We start from the raw sequence: 18,499 nt of genomic DNA, 5'->3' as shown, positions 1-18,499 counted from the left end.
GAAGTCAGAGTGTTAAGAGGCACAAGCTGTGATTAGCAAATATGTAACATCTATCTACATCAGTATCTATCTATGGCCACGGGAAGTCATTTCTAGGACCTTGGAAGGAGACAACACATAAGGGACCTAAAGTTTTCTTGGCTTCATGGTAGAGCTGTTTCTGGAACTCTGAAGGGTGAAAGGTGAATTGGGAGGAAGTTCAGGGGAGCATGAGATACAGGTGAGTGAGGAGGCGGTTGGCACAGGAGTCTGAACAGAAACGTGTGAGAGAAGATACAGACGAACTACATGATGATACTTGGCTGTTGAACCAAAGGAAGTGGAGAGGTCATAGGTGTCTGAAGTCAGACTTTAGGATACTAAGTAGTACTCTGGGAGTGAAATATTCTTGTGCCTCAAAGTTTGCACATAAATTCAAAACAAAAGAGTATCCTCTTTTGTTTTCAGGTTCAGATATACTGTATTTATTCTGTTACTGATGCTCAAATGGTCACATCTTTGGCCAATGGAAGTCACTGCAAGGTGACTCCTAAGCCTATTGACATGAGGCTTCCTTGCTTTCTGTTATGATGAGATGTTCTAGGCTTATCTTGAGTGCCTTCTGTGCCACACCTAGGATCTACCACAGAGCCAATAAACTCCATGTTCTTCTAGTGAGAAATTGTATTTCAAACCATCTCTGGTTCTAGGGATTCCCATGGCTACTGTTTATAGGCCTTTTTACTGGACAGAACCAGGACAAGGTGGATGTGTACAGACACACACATATGTGTCTGCATATATTTTGCACCTTTGGCACAATAAATACTCTACATTTTTAAAAGAAACTGCTCATTGCCTAATGGTATGAACAAAGCAAATTTAAAGCAGTAAGTTTTTAAATGGGGTCCCAGTGACATAAGTGAAAGAAGTGAAAGAAGTAGTGCAGATTTCCTGGGTGACTTATTTATAAAGAGAAATAAATTTAGGCACCAGGAGTATTTGGCTGACAAATTAGTGGTTCAGTACATGGAACCTTCACTTTAGCATATTTTAGCTGTTTTGCTTTAGAATATAAAATCCCCATGCTCCGTGAGAGTGACCTTTAGAAGTTTGCAATATTTTTATTAGAGAAAGCACTGGATAACCAGTAATGTTGGTTCTACTTCCATAGCCACAAACAGTGACAACCATAGTTTATCTGTGATGACCCTGTGCCATATCAAGGAAATTCCTCCACATTTTAAGTTATTAGAAAATATATATTGATTTAATTACAGAGAAGAAAATAAAAACAATGGTATTCAGCTGTGGAAATGATAAGCCCTTGAGTCTACTTTTCTTTTGAGCAAGAGTTTACTTCTTTGAAAACTAAAATTGGGTTGTACAGAATTTTAAATCTCAAAGTCTCTCCATTACCAACATAAGCTGTAGAGAATAAATATATTACCATGAGAGTTTACCCTCAGATTTTACTGTTCATATATATTCGAAATACTGAATGTTTAATAAAATAGTATTATTAAAAGCAACATTAGGCTATATTTGATAAATTTACCTAATATTTGTCTTTGCTTATATAAATATAAATACTTAAATAATACCTGACACATCTCAGATAAAAAATTATTTTTCACATCATAAATGAATTTTGACCAAATATCAAAAGCAAAAACTGAATGAAATCATAATTGGTCATAGATGTCACCTTTCAAAAGATAAGCAAACATTTTTAGCTTTCAGTGCTATAGGATAATTGATATTTGGGCTATGAAGCAGGAAAATAGGCTTCATCTTCTCTGCCAGTTCCAATAAATTGAGAGCAACTTCCTGGGGCTCTGTGTTGGGATGAATTCTGAGAGTGCTTTCAGGCTCCGAGGGAAAAGAGAACAGTCACCAATGAAGGAGTGGGGCGTCGTGGCGTGTGTACTATTTTGTGTCCATGATGAAATTGCATTTAAAAACCCCACAATAAACATCACAGACTTACCAGACAAGCCACCCACATCCATCTTCTTCAGGTTCTTTGCTTCCAGAATGACAACAGTCAGCTTGCCAGCAGTAGGTACATAGCGAAGGGAGAAGCAGATATCACCCAATTTCTCTTGCTATGAAAACCAATAGGAAAGTATAAATAATCTTTCAAATAAAGGTGAATGCAGTTTATATATATACATTGTAAACACCTCAGGAAGGAGGATTATCACAATTAGAATTGGAAAACTCGTACATTCACTGGCATTTACTCAGTGGTCTGTCATTCACTAAGGTATCATCAAGAGTGATTGTATCTTTCAGTTTTTAAATAGCTCATTTATGCTTTAACATTCATCAAAATACATCCATAATTCAATGGTTCAGGAGATGAGATCAAGATGGCTTTTTTTAGAGATTACATTCTGAATGTACTGTAGAACTCTTGGCAAATATTCATAACTTGATTAAATAGCTTTGAAAAGAGACTAGCAGGTTTTTTTTTTTTTTCTTGGTAGGATCAACCTACCTCCTTTTTTCCTCTTTTTACATTTCAAATAGGATTATGTGTAATATCTAGACTTTTGGAGGAAATGGACTTGCTTTTGTGTTTCTAAACTCTATTTATTGATGAGAAATTATAAATTCCTAACAGCAGAAATGCAACAAAGTATAAGATTTTGCACTTTTAGTTTCACTCATTGAGGTCTAAATTTCTTTTTCCTTATCCTAAAATTTATAAAAATCTAAGTGATGGTTTAAAAAGTGAAATATATGGTAATACAAAATTTCTCGCATGCCCTCGAGTTATTTCACTGGTACCATATTTCAGTTCCAAGAACATTCACTAATCCTATATTTGAGCATTTCTGAACAACTGATGAAGAGCTTAAAGTGATGATGCTATGTAGAACTTTTACCTTTTTCCGAAGACATCTATAGGTTCAACTGTCTTAAATGTCTTACTCTTTAAGATAACTAAGGACTGTATTGAACACAAGCAAGATTTCGTTCATTCATAAGTGTGAGAGAGGGGCAAGGGTGTAGACTCTGTTGCATTCTCAGATGCTGGAGGCACTAGACTGTTCCCTGATGTATGGGGTTAAGTATATGTAAAGAGCCTCTTGATGAAAGTGAAAGAGGAGCATGAAAAAGTTGGCTGAAAACTCAACATTCAAAAAATTAAGATCATGGCATCTGGTCGCATCACTTCATGGCAAATTGGGAAACAATGGAAACAGTGACAGACTTTATTTTTTGGGCTCCGAAATCACTGCAGATAGTGACTGCAGCCATGAAATTAAAAGATATTTTCTCTTTGGAAGAAAAGCTATGACCAACCTAGATAACATATTAAAAAGGAGAGATATTACTTTATCAACAAAGGTCCATCTAGTCAAGGCTATGGTTTTTCCAGTAATAAATGAATGGATGTGAGAGTTGGACTATGAAGAAAGCTGAGCACCAAAGAATTGATGCTTTTGAACTGTGGTGTTGGAGAAGACTCTTGAGAGTCCCTTGGACAGCAAGGAGATCCAATCAGTCCATCCTAAAAGAGATCAGTCCTGGGTGTTCATTGGAAAGACTGATGCCGAAGCTGAAACTCCAATACTTTGGCCACCTGATACGAAGAGTTGACTTATTTGAAAATACCCTGATGCTGGGAAAGATTGAGGGTAGGAGGAGAAGGGGACAACAGAGGATAAGATGGTTGGATGGCATCACTGACTCGAAGGACATGAGTTTGAGCAAGCTCTGGGAGTTGGTGATGGACTGGAAGGCCCCGGTGTGCCATGGGGTCACAAAGAATCAGACATGACTGAGTGAACTGAACTGATGGCAAATCCGGTTTTAATTCTTTGTATCTTTCCCCAGTCCCCACCTCTCCCCCAACCCCCCCCCCCCCCAGTAACTCCAAAGAAGGTAATGTAATTGTTGCGTCAGACCTCTGCAGATAGGTTTCTAACATAGGAATGAGGTATAGAAGGCCATATCCTCAGGTCTTCTCCTGTTGTATTCCTAATATGACTGCTTTGGCCTTCTACATAACTTGACATGTTAGGTTAGCTAAAGTAGCCAGAATCTCCACTGTGGAAATAATAGCCTAGATGTAATCCAACAATTTAAGAAAATGCAATTCCTGTTTTTGGGCACTCATTAAATCCATCTTTCAAAAAGGAAAGGGTATCTATCTGTTCTATGATTTATCTTTAGGTGAGAAGTAATATTTTCAGTGAGTGTGTATGTGAGAGAGAGAAAGAGAAAAGGAGAGAGAAAAACAGAAATGGTGCTGACGCAATGCGTTTGGAAATATCACTCTGTGTGTGTAGAACCATGGTTCTCTCATTCCTTGAGTTAACAGTGTCTTACCTATGTATCTCTTATGTTACTGAGTGCCGGGAGCCAGCACGGGAGATCCCATCCATGATAAGGTCATGCAGAGAGGCCTGATGGGCAAGGTGAGTCAGGCTTCAGGGGTTCCCCCTGGGTTTTCCTGAACATCTACCCCCCAAAACCAGAGTCTGCCTGCTTTATTACTGTGCTTTCCACTCTTCTGACATTCTCTGGAAAAAAGTTAACTCAGGGCTTCAGTCTCCTGCATATGAAAGGAATGTTTCAGCTCAAACCCTTTTGATGGCTCTCTAACTTGCCTGACAGGTTCCCCCAGACTTTTACAATTTGTGAATTGCTTACAGCCCCCCAACCGTGAGAGGCACAAAGCTTAAACATCTTAAAGATATAGAGCCTTTTAGAGTTAAGATTAGTTTGGTGAAGAGTTTGTTGAGTTAATGTTTGCCACCAGGCCTCCATATCCTTTTTCTTTTAGGCACCTGGGAGGGTATTAATCAATGTAATCAGAATGCAGAAATCGGAATATAGTAGTTTTGATGTTAGCAACACTAGACTTTTGAGTTAATTACTTTTCTCTTTGTTATAAATCACTCTACTTCTTTCATTGTTATAAATTGTTGTGTCCTTGTTATGTAAGAACGTAACTTTATTTAGTGCTTTCTGGGACTGGCACCAGACTTTGGCAAGAACACTTTTAAGACAAGTAAGTCTTCTGGTTGACAAACCCTTATCAGAAAAGGGCTGTAAAATGTTAATTGGCCTTCTGGCCAGAAGATGATGTAAATCACCTAAGACTTGTGTATACAACTAAGTATGCAGAGAAAAACCCTGGTCTTGATAAGAGTCGAGGCTGCTGACGCTGCATAATTTTATATTACCCATTGATTTCTATGTACAATCAAAAAGTATAAAAGGCCTTCTGAACAATAAAGGATGGACCAGTTTCTCGGACTAGTCTCTCGAACTAGTTTCTTGGAAATCTGGTTTCCCCCGTCTTTCTCTCTCTCTCTCTCTTTCTCCCTCTCCTTCCCTCTCCTTTATCTGGCTGAATTCCCATCTGGAGTGGGGAGGCTCACCACGTCTACTAACTTGCCCCAGCTTTTAAGTCCCGTGAGGGAGGGAGCCCAAGGCGGGGCACCCTCCACTATTCAAACGAGCGCCGGTGGCCTAACGTAGATGGTGCAAACTTCTTGTCCTGAAGTTTTATTGGCTTTCCCCATGAACCAAGTTATTTAGCATCTTTTCTCCACTAAATTTTCCTACTATACTATTTCTTCTTAATCTCTTTTATATTTCTAAATAAATAAGTTTTCCTTGCCTACGCTGTCTCCCCTTCGAATTCCCTGGATCCACCAGGGCAGGACCCTGGCAACTGAGGATTTTAATTTGGTCTTACCTGTGCAAGTCTTAATTTCCCCACATAACTAGAAATTCTTTGAAGACAACATCATTCCCTAAATTATCACTTTCCACAAGTTTTCAGAAAGGAAATACATGGAAATTTGAGATCATTCTCCCGTTTTGAATTTTCCAGGTAATGCCTCCCTTTCATTAGTGTAGATAATAGAGAGTTACATATAATGTGCTAAATTCACCTGAAGTGCCTAGTCACCCCTAGGAATTAATTTGCACATCAGGAGAATCTAGTAGAATAAATTACTTTTCATAGCCTGTGAAAATTCAGAATGGGCCTCAACAGCACAGAAATTAATACAAAGGATGGACAAATTCGTCTGAACCTTAGGAGACAAGAGAAATGTAAACGAACAAAATTGCTGTTCAGAAATGCTTGTTAGGAGGGCTGTTTTTTTGCAGGATTCTGTCTGTTCACCACAATAGCCTCCCTGGTGGACTCTGTTGGAGAACTGGGTTACTCTAATGATTCTAACGAGGCATTTTGACATGACTGTTCTCCCTCAAATGATACCTCTCTTCATGGCCCCAAATCTAATTCTGCAGTTTGCAGTCATCTCAGTTGTTCTGAACAGAGAGTTGTCCTAGCTTCCAGTCTACTTTTATTCTTCAGTCTTAAGGCATATACAGAATCTTTAAGATTTTACACAGTTTCAGAAGAATGCAGTTGCTGTTTTAAGAAGCATACCTCAAGTAGAAGAACTATGTGAAGTTACCTGTAATTTCACAGCTATGGGATGGGGGAAGAATGAGTGACTGAAAGATAACATTTCAAAATGGATGTTTTGGGAGAAAGGGAATTAAGGAAAAGTACTTATTTTAGCACCTTTTACAGATATACATTTAATTCATTAATTTTGGAACTTCAACAGGTAAGATTTCATTCACTCAAATGTCAAATTAAGCAAGCATTTTATGTTATCCAGTTGATGTTGCTTTTCAATGCTAAATATTTTAAGCTCAGTTTACATTAGATTACTTGATGTGCCAGCATGGAACAAAGGCTTTGGACTCAATCCCGAGTTTTCTTTGCTATCAGACTGCCATCTGGAATAATATAAACTAATACTGCTAACTGACCACCCACGAGGATATTCTCTCTTCACTTTAAGGTCATCTTACTAAATGTATGTTCATCAGCAAACATTCCCCTCAGCTGTTTTCCTTCCTAATACCCCTTTCTGTCAGGGTCGCCAACGAATCTGTTTCCACTGGCCACCTTCCTTTTTGCTGTCCTCTAGTCACTCAACCTGACATTGCTTGATTTTGGTAAATGTGTCTTCAAGTATATTTTGTCTTTCACTTTTTCCTGCCGCAGTCATCTGCATGGCCCCTGTCCTCACCACTTCCACTTCCAGTACAATTGCATCTCTACTGTATTTGCTACCATCACTACCATCATCCCACACCGTGGTCTCCAATACCACCTCTATCCCCTCTACCTCCAGTTCACCACTGCCATCTCCACTATGTGAGATCATGCCTTAAATACTTCTGTCATCTCTTTCGAAACAGTCTGACCAAAGATTGCCATAATCTCTCCAAAGTCCAATGTCAATCACATACTAACGACAAGCTTATCTTTGAAAGGCCCAAACCCATCTTCCTGTCTTTCCAGAAGCTCTATACTTGGCCCCAGCTATCCAAATATTTTTCTTCAACTTCACTACCTACTTAACTTTCAGAATATATTTTGAATTTGACACATACTTTCCATTTATAGGGTCATCATTCTAGTCTGAGAAGGGTGACCAACCATCCTGGTTGCCTCAAGACTTGACTAGTTTTAGCCTCATAAGTTCTGTATCCTGGGAAACCTTGGTCCCAGGCAAACCATGACTATTGGTATCCTTAAGTCTAAATCATCATAATTCTGGATCTAGGCTTCTGTAGTAGTCTCCCGACAGTGACTTTGTTTCAACTCTTGCTCTTTCCTTGACTCTTCTTCACATAAAAAGGCAGACTGATAATTTTAAATTGGAACCTGCTCATGAGACGATCCTTCTCAAAGCCCTCCCATGTATTCCCATTTCACTTAAAATAATCTGGATTTCTTATGCTAAGAGGCTTTATATGATTTGACCCCTTCATCTCCTACCACTGTTCTCCCAATTTTACCTTCTCTCCTCCAAACCTGTTAGGCACACATGGACCCAGAGCCTTTGCTATGCTCTTCTGTCTGCCTGCAGTCTTCTTCCCCTAGATACTATCAGGGACTGCTCCATTAGTTTACTCAGCTTTCTGCTTAATGTAACACCTCTTTAGAGAGGTGTTATATGGCCATGCTATTAAAGAAGTCCCGCCCACTCCTCAACACTCACACCACCTCCCCCTCGCCCTGCTTCTTTCCTATCCTGGCACATATCACCAGAAGGTCTATTTGGTTGAGGTTTTCCCCACCAGAATAGGAGACCCACAAGTGCCAGCAGACAGAATAGAGCCACATAGGCCTGTTGATGGAATAAGTGCAGTGTCCTCAGCATCCTCAGGTTGGGTTCTCCAGGGAAGCAAACTCAGATTTGCATGTGGGAGGTTGACTAGGATGTGTCTTTTGAATCAATACCTGTGAGAGAGTGTAGAAAGCAGAATGGTTTGGGCGAAGTTGGGCTGTGGTTCAGTCATATCAGAAGCTTCAGCTGATCCTATGGGAAGTTTTAGAGCTCTGATAACTCTTCAGAGTTGATCTGAATTCTGATGAGGGATGAGATTCTATGCTCCTAAATCTACCAGTGTTTCCCTACATCTTGCACCAGGGGTCTCCTCAGCTGTGATGGAGATGCTGAGAAGGGGGAACTCTGTTGCTCTGAGCTGTTAGCCATCAACATTCTTGGCCAGTGAAATCAGTGCCTTCATTATGAGGATGGTCCAACACTGTGAGTGAGTGGAGGCATCACCGCAGCAATGACTGTCTTTATGAGCTATCTTCTTTCCCCTCAGCAGATTTTTGCTTAGCTGGGGCATTCATCTACAATGACTTTGGTACCTTATGACTAATCAAATTACCCCTAAGTATGAAGCCCTTAGTCCAAGTTCCATATCTCTAATTCAGTATCTCTGTAGCACACAAGGATTTCTGCTAGTAATTGCTTGATAGCCATTAGCCAGTAGTATGGTGCCTAGAAATGATATTTTCTCCTATTCATGTATGTGAGTTTCCCCCACCCTAAACTCCAGAAGAACAGGGGTGTTACCTAATAAGGCACATAATAGGGACTTAGAAATAACTGTTGGTTGATTGCATTGAAAGGAGAGCCTTACCCATCTTACTCTGTAAATAGCTTGGGCACTAGTACTCAGGATAGCAACAGAGTTTCTAGTTTAGCCAAGGAGTCCGCTAATGAGCATATTTGGAAGTCCGTTTTTGTTCCTAGTGCTGTAGACACGGCTCTGTTAGTCCTTTCATAAAACTGGAAATGAAACATTTCTGAAAGTACAGTTTTTATACGATAGACCCCATAGAGTTGCAGCCAACAGATGAGTGCTTTTGCTGATGTGATTAGCTCGAGAAGGGACCTTATTACTATCAGGAATCTCAGCTTTATGTGTAATTTATTTTAGTCAATTGCCTTGATCACTAGGTGGAACTGCCAGTTAGTGTTAGACAGTTCCAAATGTGAGATTCAGAGAAAGTAACCTGCTCTTTTAGAATATGGAGCTGACAATCAGAAAGCACCTTTGTTCTGAGCAGCTTGATAATTCTGATAATTTTAAAAGCACCCACTGAATAGAGTGGACGTGAATTAAGGACTTAATAGAGACAACTACAGCAATATCTTTCCTTTTTGAAAAGCATTATAGATATTAGAACAGAGGTCATCTCCATTGGGTAAATAGAAAACTTGATTAAAATGAATATTTATTTGATGGCTTTTATAGCAGCATCCATCATTTTAAGTGTAAGAAGAGGTGTTCACTTTAATGACCTTTGCAAATGAGGCTAAGTTCACATGCTTGTTGGAAATATTGTACTTTTGAATGAGTTTTAAAAAGGTACCTGAATTGGCTCAATGCTGTGACATTTTAAAAGGACATATTCTATTTATATTAATCTTAAGATTTCTCTGTGTGTTAAATTGGTGATAAATTCTCTGAATAGAAGGTTTTTCTCTGAGGTTGAGAATCTATTTAGAGGTGACAGACAAATGGCAGTCCAACACTCTCTCCAAACGAATCTGGACTCTGAATGTTCTCCATTTGTAAAAATACAAAGATGCTATTCATTTATAGGAAAGGTCAATGTCAGGTTTTTAATTTTAATAACATAAGGGTGATTTTAAATATATCCTTTGTGTGGTGGTATCTTTCAAATTCATTTAATTCCCATAACTCCTCTTCTACCCCTGAAAGTGAAAGTGAAGTCGCTCAGTCGTGTCCAACTCTTTGAGACCCTGTGGACTGTAGCCCACCATGCTCCTCTGTCCCTGGGATTTTCCACGCAAGAGTACTGGAGTGGGGTGCCATTTCCTTCTCCAGAGGATCTTCCCGACCCAGGGATTGAACCCCGGTCTCCCACATTGTAAGCAGATGCTTTACCGTCTGAGACACCGGGGCAGTCCTAAGGCATCTGCCAAATTGGCATTTCTGTCTAATGGTCCAGATGGTGACAGTGTGAAATGTTGCTGTGGATGTACCCAGGTTAAAAAGACTGAATCTGACCTAGAGTGCAAATGGACAGTGAATCGTTTAGGTGAATAAGATTATATTATTTTAATATTTATTTTGTGAGGGTACTATTTAATTTGGATTAACTTTATATTCAGCCTCATTCATTGGTTTCTTACTAAGCAAAGATTGAGTTCCACCAAGACTTGTCCAGAGTCTAGCCTAGGCTCCATAGATCCCTAGAGGGATAGGATGACTTTAAAGAAGTTCAGGTTGCAGTGGAGAGACAAATTTAAACACAATAACAATGTCATGTGTTAGCCTCATTGAACAGGGAACTCAAATGCTCTGGCAGAAAGAGGAGAAGGTTGACGTTTCCAGAGTCTAGTGATAGGACTAAGGAAGGAAGACTTTATTTGAAGGTTAATATCCCCCAATAAGTAAGATCAGTTTTTCCAGCCAGGAAGGTTTTCCTTCTCAGGGAGGGCTGGGTGAGAGAGGGTGAAAGGTCTTCAGACCAGAGTTCTGCCACCAACCACCTTGGAGGGAGGGCATCTGGCGTGGCGGGGGTGCAGTGCTCCAAGCAAGTTCTTCCTGAACCATTAAACTAGATGCCTCATATCTTTTTTTCTTTCTGTGAGGATTGCATGAATGAGAATCACCTGTGAGCCCAGGGGAGTTCACAATCAGGGAGGAGAAGACCAGAAAGAAGGTGACAGAAAGAGCACGGCAGAAGCTAGGCTAGTTACACAGAAGCTGGCAAGGGGAGAAAAGCCATTTAAAAGCAAGGTTAGGAAGGGACAGTTAGGGATGGACATGTACACACTGATATATTTAAAATGGATAACTAACAAGGACCTATGGTATAGCATAGGGAACTCTGCTCAATGTTATGGGGCAGCCTGGATGGGAGGGGAGTCTGGGGGAGAATGGGTACAAGTGTATATGTATGGGTGAGTCCCTTCACTGTTCTGAAACATCACAACATTGTTAATCAGCTATGCCCCAATACAAAATAAAACCTTAAGAAACAAACAATCGAAAGCAAGATTAGGGTGGTCAGGGGTCCAAACTCAGTTTTCCACTTCTGGCTTCAGCTTGCCAAAGGGTCTGCCCATAACAAATAGGAGCCTTGAGAAAAGATAAAAGACAAGAACAAAAAAGCTGATAAATTGAGATTTATCAATAAATTGAGACAAAGCAGTGGGGAAAAAATAGAGAAAGGAATAGAAGGGAGAAACGAAACTTGGAAAAGAGTAAAGGGGAAAAATGGCCAGTTTGCTTATTTTATCTGCCATTAGCAAGAGGGCAGAAGGAGGGGAAAGATAAGGAAAATCAAATAACTTGGGACTGGTGAGGAAAGAGGTGGGCGGATTTTGAGGTGGGTGTGTGTGTGGATTCACCTCATAAGGGATGAACTGTTGCCTAGGGAGGGCCTCGGTGCTGGGACCCTAATTATTTGTTCAACTAGGAAGAACCCAGGAGAGATATTTGCCATAATTAAAATCTACAGAAATAAAGAGTTTGATGTGAACCTCAAATGACAGAGAAAATGGATATATTTTGTAGACTGTATCAGACGGAAAAGGACAAGGCGCTGCAGTGATTTCCCCCAAGCAAATGAAAGCCAAATCCTGTTAGTTCTCTTCAGGGTTGAAACAGGATATAGGTCACATGGCAATTTCATTGAAACAAAACAAAATATGAAACGTTGAAGCTGCATTAACAGCAGCAGAGAGATTTAGCATTAGGATAGGGAAGCGGAACAGGTGGAAAGAGAAAGCTGTTGAGAGGAATATGAGCACTCCACTTTGCAGCCACTTTTAACCCAGAATAGAAATGCATCCTGGCTATTGCTGGAACAGTCAGAAGCGTCCTTGATATGTGTGTCAACAAATGACAAGGCAACATGAGGTGTTAAGCAAGAAAGGAAAGTGAAGTGTTTGGGGTAGGTGGCCCGTTAAGAAGGTGGCAGTTGGGTTCTTCTGGGGGACATGAGAAAATTATTATTGATTAAATGAGGAAATTAGCATCAGTGCTACATATTATTTATGGTTCTTTGAAAATGGATTTGAACATGCACCAGACATTTAGATAAGCTAGCCAGAAAGGGGAAGAATTAAGGGAAAAATTCCAGGAGAAGATGGCAGAGTGCCAAAATCTAGAGGCAGAATGAAATCTTACAATAGAGTACAAGTACTTGACAATAAAGAGGGAGGTGAATATTCCTGAAGGGACTGGCTCGAGGCTTCCTGATACCCACCGATAGGGGAAGAATGTCATGGGGGGTGGGGGATGGATTGTCGGAAAGGGGTGGACTGTAGGTTAGATGTGTGTGTGAGGATATAGCAGGGGAAAAAAGACTAACTTTTGTGACTGTTCCTGGCTCTTATGATCCACATGAGCAAGAATTAAGACAGCAAAAAAGAGAGGAGTTAGGTTAAACAAAACAGCCTTTTTGAGAGACTCTTGGAAAGGGTGGTCCCACTTGAACAGATTTTTGACCATACAAAGGGCAGCCTATGAAGAAGACACTAGAGGATGAAGGCCTTGGAGATACAGAGGAAAATGGTAAAAGTATTATATAAAGATTTACTGCAGGAGGTATCACACTTACACAGCAGAAATGTTGCTTCATGAAAGCAAAGTCATTTTGGGTTGCAGAAAATAGAACCAGAACTATTGCATATTCTTAATGGCACCATGGTCTGTTGTGCTTTCAAGTCTTTGAACATCCGGCTTCCTTTGCCTGGTATAACCTCCTTCCCTTTGTTTTACTGCTGGACTCCTCCGTTCTCAGCTGTCATCTCTACTGAGTCATTCCCTGGCCATGCTCAACAGAAACTGGCTCTTCTTCCCTCTTTGCATTTCAATGGCACCTTTCCAAACTCTCAGTATAGCACTTGTAATATTGATATTCCTAAAGATGTCTGTTCCCTCTTTGCCTCTTTCATTAAGCAAGACCTATATTTTCATCAGTTTGGACTAACAAAGGGTCTGCCATATGGCAAAACGCTGATATAAAATTAGAGGTCAAGAGCAGTTGTGTTTTACTGTGGGAAAGGGACAGGATAGGGAAAATGACATTTTTTTTTAGTTTTTGTATTATTGTAAGAAAAATTTGGAATTAGTTGGCCAACACACTGATGGGGAGAAATGGAAAGCTATGCCAAGTGTATGAGTGACATTAAAAAAAATAGAACTGTCTAGCACATAGCTGATAAAAAGTTTCTTTAGGTTTAAGATCTCATTTGAGTTTCTTATTAAAGGCAAAGGGAATATGGAATCAGAGTCTTGGGAATCAAGCTTTCTGGGAGAGGATACATGCCAAGGACAATGTAGAAATATAATTAGTAAATAACTGGACAGGAAAAAAATATAAAAGAGTCAGAGAGAAAACAGTACTATTTGGGAATAGGTTTTAAACATGATATGTGAGTAACATTGGTAATTTGGCTAGTTTGCTTGGAGAGAAACTCTAACTAGATTCATAGATAATAGTGCAACTACGTTTTCTAGTAAGAACTGGTAAAATAAAATGAAAGAAAAGAGCTTTGAAATATTAAACCTATACTTGAAGCATATTAATCTCTTTTCTTGCTAGTTTAATATCAGTAGAATAATTTGAAAGTTTCTACTACTTCTTTACTATTCAACATTGAGCAACTGGCTCTTGTAAAGATGTGAAAAGATTCTCATTACTTGATGATACAATAGCTAAGGTGGAATATCTGAATTTCTGAATATGTATAAATCCCAATTATGACTATGGTCATTTCCAGGGACATTATCACCCTCCTAGATGGAATGCTGGGAGAACTGTAAGGATCCCTTGAAATGAAGGAAAAAATTCAGTCCATCTTCTGTACCACAAACGTCTTGCATCTACTTGACAGTTTGAGTGTCACTATGGAAATAGTACTATAATTAGATTGTGGATAATGGAAACAAACTCTTTCTCATGCACAGCCCAGTTAATTCAGTTTTCAAATAAAGATGAGACTATCTGGAGTAGCAAATTACAGGCATATAGATTAGATATTTGAATTTAGATTTTCATCTTGGCTATGTGATTGACTTGAAGCAGGGTTAAGAAATTTGCTTGGCTTGAGTTATCCCCTTCACACAACAGATCATCAGTCTCAAAGGTGATAACTGAACACCTCTAACAGCATCTACGTGAATCTTAGTTTCTTAGTGAAACTGTCCCATCTGTATATTACTTCTCTTTTATAATTTTTGGCTTTTCTCTCTCCAGTGGTGATCTGTTCTCATTTGTTTCTCCTTAAAGGTTATGCAGCTAATTAGTGTATTTCTCATGCAGACCTTCAATGCATTGCATGTTGTGCTAGACTTACATAGGAAGTCAAGATTATCTCTAAGCATATTTGGAATTCAATTTGCCAAGATTTCACAAATTGTTCATTTTGCAGAAGCAATTTTGTTTCCATCTGGTTTGCCTAGGGGAAAGGTCACTGGTGTTCATTGTTAAGAAAATCAGAGCATCATTTAGGGAATTCAACAGTCCTTTGCATGGAAATGTGGATATCACTACATTACACAGTACAAAAATATAGTTTATCTGCAAATGAGTATGATATGAATTTGAATGGAAGCTATCCTCTTCAGACAAAGAAGCACATAGGTGTATCTTATTTGCTTCATTTTGCATGGATTCAGACTGACAGATGCAGTGCCCTGCTGAGATGTCAGGGTTCTTTTTTATGTAAAGGACATCATAGCTTTTTATGAGACATGATGACTAAAAGGATGTAAGAACATGTGTCATGCAATTGTAACTCAGGGTATTTTAAACTACAGTACTTTCCCTCTTTCATTTACAATAGCATTGTGGTTTTCAACTTTTCCACATCATATTTTTAATGAAGAAAACTTAGTTTCTAGAAAATGTGACTGAAAAAATAGACTGATAAATTTTGGTCAGTTTCACCAGATGATTTTTTTTAATCATTTGATTAGGATGAGTTTTTATATATGATTTTCATATATGGTTTTACTATGCAATATCCTGCTCCTAGAGGTCAATACAAAAAATTTTTAAGAGGAGTTTTTCATATTTGAAAATCTCATAAAAGTAAGTTTGCCAACACTGTACCCTAAAGTAGCTTGCAAATTTCCATGGAAATCTATTTCAGAAAAGTAGTACCCTGATTGTTCAATAAATTCTGCAAAGGGACAAATCCAGAGCCTGAGGTAACCCTTATTTCCATTGCTTTGAAATGCATATTCTTGACAAATAAATGAAAAAAATTACATAAGAAAAATCACCATACAAACTTCAGATTATCCCCCCAAATCTTTCAACTAGGAGAAAGAATATGTGAAATCTAAGGGAAATCATTTCGAATTTGAAGCTAGAAAAATATGTATGAAATTGTGTTATCTGCAAAAATCCTATAGGTCCTTGAATATTTGAAAAGATTTGGTTGAATATAATGAATCGTAGATCATATGACTACTTTTATGAGATAAGATAGAAGAGGCTTACAGGCTTAAGCTCATGGGAAAAAAGACAAAAATGTAAATAAAATATGTAATAGTATAAAAGATTACTTTCAAATTTACCCCAAGTGAATTAAAGGCAGCAAAATGAATCAGTGATGTCCCTTGTTGGTTACAATGGTACAGGTTAAGGTGGGAAATCTTTCTGAAAGAAGTTGTGTACAGCATAAATTAAGAATAACCATTTTCGTGTGAGGGTAAATTTGAACTGCTTACAGAGGTAACCAGAGACAATTTTTCCTGATGTCATTGAGTAAGACTTTCCTGTGCTTACAAATAAGGTATATCAGAAAGGAAAATGGGTCAGAGGTTAAGTTTTTATTCCTAAAATGTGCGAGGTTCCCCAAACTGATTTTTAGAGACAGTTCCATGATTAACACTGCAGTGAGACTATCGAGTTCAAATCTTGACATATCATGTCATGTCTGGTTGTGTGATCCAGGAACATTTTTAACCTTTGGGTGCCTTTGTATCCTTATCAGTAGAATTGTTGTTCAGTCACTAAGTCGTGTCTGACTCTTTGTGACCCCATGAACTGCAGCACACCAGGCTTCCCTGTCTTTCACTATCTCCTGGAGTTTGCTCAAACTCATGTCCATTGAGTCAGTGATGCCGTCCAACCATCTCATCCTGATAATAAACTAAATTGAAGGACTGTTGTGAGGATGAAAGAGTTAATATATGCAATGTGTATACAACAGAAGCTGGCACACAGGAAGTGCTCAATTAATGTTAGTCGTTGATTGATACCAGACTGCCGTTCATAGACCAGCGTCTCTAATTTGGAAGCTGGATACTTCATATAATTTATTCCATATCTTCATAGCCCTGAAATACAGGTTATCATTATCTCCTTTTTATAACTGGACAGACTGGGGCTCAGCCCTGTGGAGTAACTTTGTTAAGATAAGATGCTCCTTCGAACCCAGAACGCAGGTTTGTTAAGCATTGAAGCCCCTGCTCTTTCTTCTCTGTGGCAAATACTGTGAATTTTAATATTCTTTTTATATGGGGTCATTATTCAATCATATCTAAGACTAATCCAGTAAGATACTATTAGCACGATGTGCTGAACTGGGAAAAAAAAATTCAGATGGCAGCATGTCCCTGGTGGACGTGTTCACAGCCAGGTTCTTCAACTCTAATCTTATGCATCATCTGTTAAGCAATTTGTAATTGCTTTCATGTCTTCCTGAGTGTGCAGGAATCAGCAGGCTACAATTCCTAAATGACTGTCTCAAGGTCTTCCATGGATATCTGCAGACTGTTGAAATGAAAGGGTTTCTCAGAGGAGCAGAAACATGTTGAAACAAACTCCCCACTTCTCCTTTCTGATCCTGAGGTTTTCGGAGTTAAATATATCGACTGAAAGGAGATGGATGACATCACCTTGAATCAGAAGGGATAATAATCAAATGTATTCTTCTCTTCTCATAGGGATTCACTGAGGTCAAATAAGGAAAAAAATAGGTAAAAGGATAAGCTTTCTGTAAAAGGGAAGATAAATAAATGCAAGAAAGGGATTATTTTAAGCAAGGAATTAGAAAAATAAAAAAGTAAGCCGCCATCTCTAAACACACGAGAAGTGCTATATTCTCTGGACTCATGTGGCCAGAGGTCAACAGACGTGGTACCAGGATGGCTCTGTGGCTGAGGAGGAAGCGGAGGTATAGAGCTGGTATGGTACAGGGATGGTACCAGTTATGGGAGAGGGATGGCTCTGTTAGGAAGTCCAGGTGCAGAGCTGGGGTCTCAGGCCATGTAGACCTAGATTAGAAACCCTGGTTTGCCACTGCCCAGCTGGGTGACTTTGGGCAGGTTGTTTTATCACCCTAAGCTGCGGTTCCCTACTGGATAAAAGGGGATAACGGTAGTACTGATCTCAACTGGTAGTTCTGAGGATCAAAAGAGATGAGATGTATCAAAGGGCTTAGAATGATGCCTAAAACATGGTTTAAGTGTACATTGCATGCTCGTTATTTTATTCTTATCCACAAAAAATTACAAATCAGTTTTTACAACATACTATTGTATCCATCTTTGTGTGTTCCTCACTCAGCTGGTGTCAGGTGCAGTGCCTGGCACAAAACACTCGTGTTTTCATTGTATTAGTGACCGGAAGGATAATGTCGCGTGAATGCTTATATAATTTATTATTATTATTTGGCCACACCACTTGGCATGTGCAATCTTAGTTCCCCAACCAGGGATCAAATCTGTGCCCCCGGCAGTGGAAGGCCAAGTCTTAACCACTGGGACACCAGGGAAGTCCTGCATGGACTTCCCACTCTTGTCAGTCCTTTTACGAGCTGATTCTTAGACACGCAGGTGGGCCACAGACATGGACAGCCAGCCGTGGGGACTGGTCAAATGTCTGCGGAAATGCCGTTCCGGCTGCACGTGCCCCCTGCCTACGGTCCTCCTTCTGCAGGGAGGCTCGGGGTCTTCTCACATCGTGGGTCTCTCAGAGTTAAAATCCACTGAATCCTACCCTGGGGTAAAACATGGTTTGGATTTTGTTCCCCACTTCACCTGTCAGTGGCCTTGAGCTTGGATCAGCCCAGGAAGGAGTGCGGCTTGAAGTGGTTTGTTATACTTGGCTGCTAACTGGGAGGAGTGGAAACGGAAATCAGACAGTTCCAATGGAAGCCAGGAA

At 39.5% G+C, this 18,499-nt stretch overlaps 1 protein-coding gene across 3 annotated transcripts in view; it reads right to left on the bottom strand.

The window, feature by feature from the left end:
• Window positions 1–18,499, bottom strand: part of SYT1 (synaptotagmin 1) — a 634,295-nt gene that overhangs the window by 115,010 nt on the left and 500,786 nt on the right. For all 3 annotated transcript variants that reach the window (XM_027967160.3, XM_027967161.3, XM_060412479.1), the window contains one exon: window positions 1,970–2,087. In XM_027967160.3, coding sequence (XP_027822961.1) covers window positions 1,970–2,087 — 118 coding nt within the window. The remainder of the gene's footprint in view (window positions 1–1,969; window positions 2,088–18,499) is intronic.

The sequence above is a fragment of the Ovis aries genome, chromosome 3, assembly GCF_016772045.2.
Source record: "Ovis aries strain OAR_USU_Benz2616 breed Rambouillet chromosome 3, ARS-UI_Ramb_v3.0, whole genome shotgun sequence".
Classification (NCBI taxonomy): Eukaryota; Metazoa; Chordata; class Mammalia; order Artiodactyla; family Bovidae; genus Ovis; species Ovis aries.
Note: the sequence above shows the minus strand (reverse complement) of the source record. Positions and strands in the feature narration are given on the sequence as shown.